The sequence below is a fragment of the Watersipora subatra genome, chromosome 1 (genome assembly GCF_963576615.1).
Source record: "Watersipora subatra chromosome 1, tzWatSuba1.1, whole genome shotgun sequence".
In the NCBI taxonomy this organism is placed as follows: Eukaryota; Metazoa; Bryozoa; class Gymnolaemata; order Cheilostomatida; family Watersiporidae; genus Watersipora; species Watersipora subatra.
Window position 1 is genome coordinate 58,022,940 of NC_088708.1, and position 12,970 is coordinate 58,035,909.

The 12,970-nt window shown below is 42.1% G+C and overlaps 1 protein-coding gene across 1 annotated transcript in view; it reads right to left on the reverse strand.

The window, feature by feature from the left end:
- Window positions 1-598: 598 nt before the first annotated feature.
- The window catches only part of LOC137389529 (mucin-2-like), a 63,417-nt gene continuing 51,045 nt past the window's right edge, over window positions 599-12,970 (reverse strand). Inside the window, exons 41-49 of the mRNA XM_068075565.1 lie at window positions 11,784-11,906; window positions 6,351-10,292; window positions 5,957-6,189; window positions 5,210-5,387; window positions 4,372-4,555; window positions 3,910-4,100; window positions 3,048-3,203; window positions 2,225-2,465; window positions 599-755 (exon numbers count right to left, since the gene is read on the reverse strand). Of these exons, the coding sequence (XP_067931666.1) occupies window positions 599-755; window positions 2,225-2,465; window positions 3,048-3,203; window positions 3,910-4,100; window positions 4,372-4,555; window positions 5,210-5,387; window positions 5,957-6,189; window positions 6,351-10,292; window positions 11,784-11,906 (5,405 nt within the window). The remainder of the gene's footprint in view (window positions 756-2,224; window positions 2,466-3,047; window positions 3,204-3,909; window positions 4,101-4,371; window positions 4,556-5,209; window positions 5,388-5,956; window positions 6,190-6,350; window positions 10,293-11,783; window positions 11,907-12,970) is intronic.

Genomic DNA, 12,970 nt, shown 5'->3' on the forward strand with positions numbered 1-12,970 from the left:
ACTTGTCAGTGACAGAATAATGCGAATGTGTAAAATATATAAATAAATATACATAGATAAATATATATATAAGGAATGAATATCTATATATATAAATATATATAAATATTATATATAAATATATATGCAATATTTGTATTTACTATAAATATTATATATAACATTTATATTACCTATATGTATTTTATATACAATATATATAATATTTATAGTTATTACGTATATAATATAATGCTCCATAGAATTTTATTGACATTTTGTTAACATATTGTTTGGGTATGACTGTGGTTGTGTGAACATTACAATTTAAGGTGATGTACAAATACACAGTTACTCATCAAGTAGTTGTTTTGTGAGTATTCTAGTTGTATTATAGAGAATGCATTACAACTAAAAAATAGTCTGATACTTTACACCAGTGCTAAATCAGACTGAAGATGACATGAACAAGTTTATTTGGGGGTTTCAAATAGTGCATGAGTATTCTCTATGAGTGTTTTTTATTTTAGTGTCCTAAAGTCTGCAACATGTTAACCTAGCTTACCTATTCAGTTAATTTTGATTCAACAATGCAAAAATATCATAGAAAATCAGCATCTCACCATATTAAACAATTTTCATCTGCAATAACAGCACCATGAGGATAGATGATGCCATTTACTGTACATTCAAGGTCACAATGATTGTGACACAATTTCACCTCCTCTAAATCATCCTCACATGGGATACCATCACCGATAGCCTGTGTAGCATTCCTACAAAGAATATAAGAATATACAAAATCTCATCAATTTTAAACATATTAATCAAGATAAAATGTCTGCCTGTATTTACATATCGTTTCCCGAACTGAACTACCTAAATAGCTAGCAAAAAGTGATTCGAACAACTACATGTACATCACCTCAATCTTAAGTGACTATTTAGCTAGAGTTGTCTTTTCTCGTTATTAGTTGTCACAACAGCTCCACGTCAAATCTTTTTAGATTTTAAAAACGGCTAGACCGTCGCTGCAGGTAACATCTTGTGAATATTGAACTAGATTATTGGTCAGTGCAGGACTTGCACAGCTCGAACTGAGCTGCGCCTGCTTCGGGCGGCTATAGCTGAAATATTCATAACTGTTGCTCATTCATAAAAACACTTGCTGTACTTGCTAGTAGATGGAGTAAGTAAACAGGACAATACGTATTTTTACAAACATAACGGATATATATTTATAACACTTGTATTTTTTTCACCTCTTACAAATAACAATCTTGTAAATCGTTTGAATTATTTTGTAGTCTGTTTCAACTTTTACCGTAAAGAGAAGATGAATACCTCATATTGAAGTACTTCATCTAATAACTTGATATTTAATAATTTGTACCATTGTTATCAATTGCTTTACTGAATTGATTGCTGCACCAACTACAATAAACTATGAATTTCCCATTTAATGACTTACCTATATCGTATGGCTACACCATCACCGCAAGAAGCAGAGCAACTTCCATAGTCTGTCCATTCAGTATATGTGCAATCGACTGTTAAAACAATTTTTTCCGGTGACAGGATAATATAGTAACGCGCCTACAAGGCTACATGTTCATATCTGTCAAGTCTGAAACCCCAATGATATCAACTCGAAAAAATGTTGGGATAGTGACTCGGTAATTTGCAAAGTTACTTCTAAAGACACAGAATATATATTGCATATATTGAAATATTTTTAACTAGCACACAATACTATTAAAGGGCACAATCCTGTTCAGTTGGGTAATTGTAAAAATCATAAAAATGCATGTTGTACAACAAATTATGTATTATGAGTTTTCATAGCATGAGTATGTAAAGCTAGAAATCTGCTTTGTACCTTGTAGAAGCTTGGATAATGTTTATACAATCAGTATATGATTGCATTCAGGCCAACAAGTGCTTACTTTCACATTTTGAAGCAAATACTACGGATTCTTGCAAACAGAAAGTTTGTTTAGATGAGTGTACAAGTATATATGTACTATAGCTATCACAGATTAGTACATTACACATGTGATACTACATACCTGAACATCCATTATCAACAATATAGCAGTCCAGTCCATCCTCTTTACATTGGCTGCAATATTAATTAGTGCAAGTATATCAAATGTTCAGCATTTAACAGTTTTTATAGAAATCTCGTGCCAAAAGGCTACTGAGGCAAAGATTCAACTTGTATTCTATTTGTCAAAATACCCACCATTCTCTACACTGCTCAAGGGAGATGATTTCCCCGATGCTCATGGTGCGATTCACGGTGTAACAAGGACACTGTTTTACACACTTGCCACTATCATCTTTGTACATTCCACTTGGACAAGCGCAGCCTGGTTGGCAACCTTCCCATACACACTCCTCAGTGTCTATGCGCAGCTCTCTGCATGTCTGTGGACACTGCGTGGCGCAGTCACTGTACTCCATTCCATCAGTACAAGTCTCATCTAAATAAATGTTTAGAGGTAAATAATTCGGCAATAGACAACGACTATTTTAAAAAGTAATGAAAACAAATCATTGCCATAGACATATATTGCTTGCAAAAGATGTCTGAAAAATTAGAAGCTTAATCAACCCAACTACCGTACTTTTCCAACTATAAACCGCACCCTTATATAAGCTGCATCTGCTTTATTTTTAAAAAAGCGATAATAAAACAATACATAGGCCGCACCTTTGCATAGGCCGCAAAACTCAGGACGGTGATTTTTAACACGACAGCAACTGTGCTAGTTAAAACGGAACAGTGCCGTCAGGCATTGTTCTGTATTAACCGACGCTTTTTAACCCAGTGCCTAACGGAACAGTACCGTTAGCTATTGTGGTGAAAGAAAAAACCACAGAATAGTCACACCCTTATATAAGCTGCATGGCTCAAAACATCAAAAAAAGTAGCAGCTAATAGTTCGAAAAGTACAGTAAACGCATATTCTCAGCTTTTGTGTTGAGAACAATGACATTGTTAATGCTCATCACATGCTGTGGCTTGTCAGAGCCCCATAAATGCAGTGCATGTGGCAACTTACTATTACACGACTGCACATTGCAAGGCTCAGATTGTACCGATGGACCATCACAGCCAGCATTAGTGGGTTCGACTTCCCTTGTCCTATTTTGTACTCCACCTCCACACTCTACAGAGCAGTCACTCCATTTACTCCAGTCTGTCCACTCGCAGCCAGCTAAACAACAAGGCACAAGTGTAAATCTCTAGCAGATTGTTCTTTTGTCAAGACCATAATAATAATAGTTAATAATAATAATAGTTGAATGAAAAAACTATTGATATAATCATTAGATTACTGCATGCAATAAAACATGGAAACAGTCTAGGTGCTATCAGAAGTAAATAACAAACAGAATACTCTAAAACAGCAAGAAAGCTGGTGATATTCTAGCACTTGTATATTTTGCCAAAATTTTTCTAAAAACATTGTTGCTTGAAAACTTACTCGACTTACATTAATTAATAATTAAGCTTTTATGAAGAGCTCATTGATTTTATGTTAAACGAAATGAAAACATTAATTCAGTTTTTAGAATCGCAGCTTCTATAAAACACATTGCTATCTTGCACAACCATTCTAGTTCATCTTGATGCGATAAAATTGCTTTTTTGAAGCAAAATTCGAAGATGGACAAGATTTGCTATTTGAAACACTACGTTTACATCAATACATTTTTACCTTGGAATATAACATTATTTTAAGCTTATCTCAAATGTATGCGACCATAGGTGTACTGCAATAAAATATGCTAAAAACAAAAATATCATAAAAAAGATATGTACATGAGCACTTTAGTCATATCAGTAAACATTATATTTTTAAATGAAATGTCAATTCCTGGTCCTTCATGTCATTGTGTAACTTTTACCAATTAATTTACCTGGACAATCTTCAACATTACAACGTTGAGTTTCTGTTTCTGTGGTTTCGATACACTTGCGGCCAGAGCTCAACTTGTTTCTGACTTGAGTTCCGGTTCCACAGGTTTTACTGCAGCTACTCCATGTTGACCAGCTGCACTCATCGCATGGATTGTATGGTGAGCATGTAAATCCTGATGCAGTGCAAGAGCTATAAAGTAAACACACACAACATGTCGTGCAGCTATGCGGTATTAATACAAAATTTTTGTGCTAATGATGGAATGATTGGAACTTTTTAAAACTGCAAAGCCTATGTCTAAACTGGTTATACGCGTGTGATATATGACCTATCCTTGCATCTTATAAGAATATTTTGTAAGTTGATATTCTGTAATAGTAAGTTAATACCAGTCATCTGCAGTAGTACATAAGGCACAAGGTAGAACATGGATTTACATACAGTGCACATTGAGACATACCATTTTTTACAATCGAAAAAGGATGTCACGACAACATCTAGGTCTACCATATCCTCGCCATGCACAGCTGCATCTGTTGAGTCATTAAATCCTTGAATATCGTCATTATCGATGTACCCAACAACCGCATCATCCACAGTGTCAGATGGCATGCCAAACTGTGAAACGGACACTCGACAGAATTCTAAAATAGTCCGAAGTTGCTTTAAAACAAAAACATACATGAACAAAAAATAGATAGGAGCTAAAAGAAGTTGCACTTTGAACAAGATGTTAGTTATAGCAAAATGAAGAATAACACGTGACTTTTGAAGGCAAATGATGACGTCTACAATATCTGAACGCAAAATAATTATTGAATGAAAAAACCATTGATATAATCATTGAATTATTGCATGCAATAAACCATAGAAACAAACTAAGTGTTATCCTAAGTGAATAACAGAGTACTCCAAAACATTGCAAAAAAGCTGGTGATATTTTTCTCGGAAGGGAAGCTTTGAAATAAAGCTACAAACCTAACGTATGAAATTTTTAAAGCGATTTATGATGGTAAATTGATTAATTTGTTGCAAGCACATATATCTTGCGCTTGTTTCATACCCTATTTAATGAAGGTTTATGATAATGAAGTAATATTTGAGAAAAGGTATGTGATTTGTGCACGCATTGTATGACGTTTTCATTGATTAGAAATCTTATTTGGGACTAGGATGGAGCTGAAAAAGAACATCATTGTAACTTTCTGTAGAACTCAGTAGATTGTGTTAGCTACAATGATCTGCTAGTTTCACATCAAACAAGCTTTTGCAATATTCCTCTACTGAACTGTTATTACCTGAAGGTGAGGTGGTTGTGGAGGTTAATGGTGTAGTCAAATTGCTCATCTCAAAGCATCCCAATACAGCAAGTTTCATAGAAACAGCCAAGTCTGGGTTTAAGGGATAGACCTCAACAATGATCCTATCTTGAAAATCGCTCTTCAGAGGAAGGGAACCATTAGTTGTTCCATTCATCTACAAATGGAAACTAACGTTGAACATTCTGTAAATGTTTTTTTGACTTGACCACCAACACTTTTGACTATGCAATAAATTTAGGTATTGTACATAATTTACTATCAATTATGAGAGATAATACTTGAAAGTACCGGTAGGAACTATGCTTTTGAAAGTTATCTGTAACTGGTATGTTAGCATTGATATGATATGTAAACATCTATTGCTTAAAAATAAGGAGAGCATAATGCTATCTATTTAATGAGAAATGGGTTTGCTGCATTGTTTCATCTAGTATTTTGTCAATTCTAATCATTTACAAGTAAAATTTAAACATCCAGTTCCTGTAAACTAGCTTTGCATTTGATTGCTGCTATACAGTGTTATAGCCTTGCAAAAGAATTTGCTCAAATTACAGTTTGTTACCATGTTAGTGAAAAGACGCGAACTAAACGGCCAAATAAAGTCTATTCTAATCAGAGCTAGGTCAAATTTGTGGGAATATAAAAACAAAACCAAGTGTTCAAGCTATGTAGAAAGGAAATTTTTAGCAATAAACCATGCCTGGGAAGTTAGAAATAGCATACCATTAATTTTGGAAGGCTGTTTTGTCCAGCAATATCAATCGAGTCAATATTGTCAGCTTGGGTGACTTGTAATTTTTCAATATGGACCGCATCATTTCCTAATGAAATTATAATTGTGCGGACAGAGTCTTTAGAGTTGGAGGTCCATACATTCGATGTATCCATTCTTAGCATTGTAGCATCACCTTCATCAGCTGTAATGTCTTGGCTTAAAATTGCATTAGCTATAAGACCTGTAAAAGAAAAGGAAGGCCGAATTAATGAAATGTGCGATACTAAAAGAAGCTAATGATGATGAGATAAAGTAGTGTGAAACAAAATTTGAAACAGTGCTTCGAGACAAAATTAACATCACAACATCAGATCAAGATGAAACTTTTTCTGGCAAACTAACCATCTCGAATAATGCATGCGGGCGCAGCTGTTGAAAGTGGAATTGAAGATGTGGAACCATTAAAAGACGGAGAAGTCCAAATGGTGGTGTGTATTGTGGTAGAACTGGCAGCAAATGATGAAATTGTGGAGGTTCCTACAGTTGTTGGGGACAATGTTGTTGGCGGTATCTCTTTGAGGCAGGCAAAAATACTGAGCTTTACAGAAATGGGCTGTAACTTATCTGTAGGAGTGAAAAGAAGGGAAATGCTAGACGTTTCGGTTCTCGGGTCTACAGGTAGTGTGGCGTTTGTTTCAGGTAACTGATCGAGTGAAGCAACAAGAGAGTATGATTGATCGGCAACATTGAGTATAAACATTTCAACAGAATCAATATTGTCTGAAACGATTAGGGTGATTGATTCCAGTTCCGTTGAGCTACCGTCATCGGTTAGAGCGATGGTGATATTCGGTAGGACATCCTGCTGAGGCGTCGACTTCCATGAAGCGGGAGAACCAGGACGTAGATTATCTATAGGAGAGTCGCTAGACGTGGTCGTTACGCGGTCCGTAGGTATAAGTAATGGATTGGACATTCCTTCTTCTTTGGTACACGGTGTAGGCGTTGTTGATGTGGAAGGAGCGACTGTTGTCATTTTAGAAGTAGCGGTCGAGCTCGTGACGTACTCAGTTGTTTTTGTGCTTCCGGTAGTTGGACCGGCAGTGGTGGTGGCAGCTGACGTCACCGTAGTTAGTTTCTTCAAGCAAGCGAAGATGCCAACTTTAACGGTGATGGGTTGCGTGTCATCCTCGGGTACGAGTATGATATACACGATCGCCGCTTCAGTTCCGGGTTCAATTGGAATTGAAGCATTCGATGTAGGCAAATCGTCGACGACGGTTAAAGGCCTAGCCGACTCATTGCTAGCTTCGCTGACGTAGACATCCACGCGGTCAACGTTTTCTAGAATAGGGAAGACTACTTCGTCTACGGCGGTGGGCTCGTTGTCTTCCGCGAGTCTTATGGTTATGTTGGGGAGCACGCCTACTTCGGGAGTTGAAATCCAAGGAGTGAGAGACTCGGGCCGTAGATCGTCTACGGGCGAGTCGCTAGACGTCGTGCGTATGCGATCGGAGGGCACAAGCAGTGGGTCGGACATGCCTTCAACTTTTTCGCATGGCGTCGGAGTTGTCGAGGTTGATGGCGGGCTTGGCGTTGTTTTCACCGTCGTAGTCTCAACGTACTTTGTAGTAATTGCGGCGGTAGAAGTAGTCGACGCCGCAGGAGTCGATGAAACTTGTACCAAACACGCGTGAAGTTTCACTCGAACCGAGACAGGTCTTGTGGGATCTACGGGCGTGAGGACAACTTCGATAACCGCGGCTTTTATCCTATTTTCAAGAGGAATAGGGTTGCTTCCTGTAAGCGTTTTAAAATCGGAAACGACGAGTCTGCTCGGTTCATTCAAAGTTTCGGCAACATTGATATCGACACTCTCAACATTGTCTAGCTCGAGATTTAATTCTGTCACGTCTGTTTTTTCGCCAGTCTCAGTCAGTCTAATCGTGATACTAGGTAAAACACCGACTTCAGGGCTCGATTGCCAAGGTGAAGACGAGTCGGGACGCAAGCCATCTAACGCAGATCGGCTCAAAGTTGTTTGAATCCATCTCGTCGGTATGAGAGATGGATCGGACATGCCTTCTTCATCTTTACAAGGCGTTGGCGTTGTAGATATGCCTGTTGATGTTGTTACTGACTTAGTAGTCGTGGTTGTAGCGGGTACGCCGGTCGTAGGAGTGATTTCCTTCAAGCAGACCAGTACGCTCAGTCTTACAGCGATGGGCTCTGAAACGTCGATAGGTGTAAGAACAATGGAAACACTTGACGTTTCTGTGCCGGGCTCAAGAGGAATCGGTGCGTCGGTTACGGGTAGCGCGCTACTCGTCACAGCGAGTACAAACGTTTCACCATCTGCAGAAAGAATATAGACTTCGGCAGTCTTAACGTTGTCCGCAACGAGAAGCGTGATTGATTCCAGTTCCGTTGAGCTACCGTCATCGGTTAGAGCGATGGTGATATTCGGTAGGACATCCTGCTGAGGCGTCGACTTCCATGAAGCGGGAGAACCAGGACGTAGATTATCTATAGGAGAGTCGCTAGACGTGGTCGTTACGCGGTCCGTAGGTATAAGTAATGGATTGGACATTCCTTCTTCTTTGGTACACGGTGTAGGCGTTGTTGATGTGGAAGGAGCGACTGTTGTCGTTTTAGAAGTAGCGGTCGAGCTCGTGACGTACTCGGTTGTTTTTGTGCTTCCGGTAGTTGGACCGGCAGTGGTGGTGGCAGCTGACGTCACCGTAGTTAGTTTCTTCAAGCAAGCGAAGATGCCAACTTTAACGGTGATGGGTTGCGTGTCATCCTCGGGTACGAGTATGATATACACGATCGCCGCTTCAGTTCCGGGTTCAATTGGAATTGAAGCATTCGATGTAGGCAAATCGTCGACGACGGTTAAAGGCCTAGCCGACTCATTGCTAGCTTCGCTGACGTAGACTTCCACGCGGTCAACGTTTTCTAGAATAGGGAAGACTATTTCGTCTACGGCGGTGGGCTCGTTGTCTTCCGCGAGTCTTATGGTTATGTTGGGGAGCACGCCTACTTCGGGAGTTGAAATCCAAGGAGTGAGAGACTCGGGCCGTAGATCGTCTACGGGCGAGTCGCTAGACGTCGTGCGTATGCGATCGGAGGGCACAAGCAGTGGGTCGGACATGCCTTCAACTTTTTCGCATGGCGTCGGAGTTGTCGAGGTTGATGGCGGGCTTGGCGTTGTTTTCACCGTCGTAGTCTCAACGTACTTTGTAGTAATTGCGGCGGTAGAAGTAGTCGACGCCGCAGGAGTCGATGAAACTTGTACCAAACACGCGTGAAGTTTCACTCGAACCGAGACAGGTCTTGTGGGATCTACGGGCGTGAGGACAACTTCGATAACCGCGGCTTTTATCCTATTTTCAAGAGGAATAGGGTTGCTTCCTGTAAGCGTTTTAAAATCGGAAACGACGAGTCTGCTCGGTTCATTCAAAGTTTCGGCAACATTGATATCGACACTCTCAACATTGTCTAGCTCGAGATTTAATTCTGTCACGTCTGTTTTTTCGCCAGTCTCAGTCAGTCTAATCGTGATACTAGGTAAAACACCGACTTCAGGGCTCGATTGCCAAGGTGAAGACGAGTCGGGACGCAAGCCATCTAACGCAGATCGGCTCAAAGTTGTTTGAATCCATCTCGTCGGTATGAGAGATGGATCGGACATGCCTTCTTCATCTTTACAAGGCGTTGGCGTTGTAGATATGCCTGTTGATGTTGTTACTGACTGAGTAGTCGTGGTTGTAGCGGGTGCGCCGGTCGTAGGAGTGATTTCCTTCAAGCAGGCCAGTACGCTCAGTCTTACAGCGATGGGCTCTGAAACGTCGATAGGTGTAAGAACAATGGAAACACTTGACGTTTCTGTGCCGGGCTCAAGAGGAATCGGTGCGTCGGTTACGGGTAGCGCGCTACTCGTCACAGCGAGTACAAACGTTTCACCATCTGCAGAAAGAATATAGACTTCGGCAGTCTTAACGTTGTCCGCAACGAGAAGCGTGATTGATTCCAGTTCCGTTGAGCTACCGTCATCGGTTAGAGCGATGGTGATATTCGGTAGGACATCCTGCTGAGGCGTCGACTTCCATGAAGCGGGAGAACCAGGACGTAGATTATCTATAGGAGAGTCGCTAGACGTGGTCGTTACGCGGTCCGTAGGTATAAGTAATGGATTGGACATTCCTTCTTCTTTGGTACACGGTGTAGGCGTTGTTGATGTGGAAGGAGCGACTGTTGTCGTTTTAGAAGTAGCGGTCGAGCTCGTGACGTACTCGGTTGTTTTTGTGCTTCCGGTAGTTGGACCGGCAGTGGTGGTGGCAGCTGACGTCACCGTAGTTAGTTTCTTCAAGCAAGCGAAGATGCCAACTTTAACGGTGATGGGTTGCGTGTCATCCTCGGGTACGAGTATGATATACACGATCGCCGCTTCAGTTCCGGGTTCAATTGGAATTGAAGCATTCGATGTAGGCAAATCGTCGACGACGGTTAAAGGCCTAGCCGACTCATTGCTAGCTTCGCTGACGTAGACTTCCACGCGGTCAACGTTTTCTAGAATAGGGAAGACTATTTCGTCTACGGCGGTGGGCTCGTTGTCTTCCGCGAGTCTTATGGTTATGTTGGGGAGCACGCCTACTTCGGGAGTTGAAATCCAAGGAGTGAGAGACTCGGGCCGTAGATCGTCTACGGGCGAGTCGCTAGACGTCGTGCGTATGCGATCGGAGGGCACAAGCAGTGGGTCGGACATGCCTTCAACTTTTTCGCATGGCGTCGGAGTTGTCGAGGTTGATGGCGGGCTTGGCGTTGTTTTCACCGTCGTAGTCTCAACGTACTTTGTAGTAATTGCGGCGGTAGAAGTAGTCGACGCCGCAGGAGTCGATGAAACTTGTACCAAACACGCGTGAAGTTTCACTCGAACCGAGACAGGTCTTGTGGGATCTACGGGCGTGAGGACAACTTCGATAACCGCGGCTTTTATCCTATTTTCAAGAGGAATAGGGTTGCTTCCTGTAAGCGTTTTAAAATCGGAAACGACGAGTCTGCTCGGTTCATTCAAAGTTTCGGCAACATTGATATCGACACTCTCAACATTGTCTAGCTCGAGATTTAATTCTGTCACGTCTGTTTTTTCGCCAGTCTCAGTCAGTCTAATCGTGATACTAGGTAAAACACCGACTTCAGGGCTCGATTGCCAAGGTGAAGACGAGTCGGGACGCAAGCCATCTAACGCAGATCGGCTCAAAGTTGTTTGAATCCATCTCGTCGGTATGAGAGATGGATCGGACATGCCTTCTTCATCTTTACAAGGCGTTGGCGTTGTAGATATGCCTGTTGATGTTGTTACTGACTTAGTAGTCGTGGTTGTAGCGGGTACGCCGGTCGTAGGAGTGATTTCCTTCAAGCAGGCCAGTACTCTCAGTCTTACAGCGATGGGCTCTGAAACGTCGATAGGTGTAAGAACAATGGAAACACTTGACGTTTCTGTGCCGGGCTCAAGAGGAATCGGTGCGTCGGTTACGGGTAGCGCGCTACTCGTCACAGCGAGTACAAACGTTTCACCATCTGCAGAAAGAATATAGACTTCGGCAGTCTTAACGTTGTCCGCAACGAGAAGCGTGATTGATTCCAGTTCCGTTGAGCTACCGTCATCGGTTAGAGCGATGGTGATATTCGGTAGGACATCCTGCTGAGGCGTCGACTTCCATGAAGCGGGAGAACCAGGACGTAGATTATCTATAGGAGAGTCGCTAGACGTGGTCGTTACGCGGTCCGTAGGTATAAGTAATGGATTGGACATTCCTTCTTCTTTGGTACACGGTGTAGGCGTTGTTGATGTGGAAGGAGCGACTGTTGTCGTTTTAGAAGTAGCGGTCGAGCTCGTGACGTACTCGGTTGTTTTTGTGCTTCCGGTAGTTGGACCGGCAGTGGTGGTGGCAGCTGACGTCACCGTAGTTAGTTCCTTCAAGCAAGCGAAGATGCCAACTTTAACGGTGATGGGTTGCGTGTCATCCTCGGGTACGAGTATGATATACACGAATGCCGCTTCAGTTCCGGGTTCAATTGGAATTGAAGCATTCGATGTAGGCAAATCACTGACAACGGTTAAAAGCCTAGGGGACTCATTGCTGGCTTCGCTGACGTAGATTTCTACGCGGTCAACGTTTTCTAGAATAGGGAAAACTATTTCGTCTACGGCGGTGGGCTCGTTGTCTTCCGCGAGTCTTATGATTATGTAGGGAAGCACGCCTACTTCGGGAGTTGAAAACCAAGGGGTGAGAGACTCGGGCCGTAGATCGTCTACGGGCGAGTCACTTGACGTCGTGTGTATGCGATCGGAGGGCACAAGCAGTGGGTCGGACATGCCTTCAACTTTTTCGCATGGCGTCGGAGTTGTCGAGGTTGATGGCGGGCTTGGCGTTGTTTTCACCGTCGTAGTCGCAACGTACTTTGTAGTAATTGCGGCGGTAGAAGTAGTCGACGCCGCAGGAGTCGATGAAACTTGTACCAAACACGCGTGAAGTTTCACTCGAACCGAGACAGGTCTTGTGGGATCTACGGGCGTGAGGACAACTTCGATAACCGCGGCTTTTATCCTATTTTCAAGAGGAATAGAGTTGCTTCCTGTAAGCGTTTTAAAATCGGAAACGACGAGTCTGCTCGGTTCATTCAAAGTTTCGGCAACATTGATATCGACACTCTCAACATTGTCTAGCTCGAGATTTAATTCTGTCACGTCTGTTTTTTCGCCAGTCTCAGTCAGTCTAATCGTGATACTAGGTAAAACACCGACTTCAGGGCTCGATTGCCAAGGTGAAGACGAGTCGGGACGCAAGCCATCTAACGCAGATCGGCTCAAAGTTGTTTGAATCCATCTCGTCGGTATGAGAGATGGATCGGACATGCCTTCTTCATCTTTACAAGGCGTTGGCGTTGTAGATATGCCTGTTGATGTTGTTACTGACTTAGTAGTCGTGGTTGTAGCGGGTACGCCGGTCGTAGGA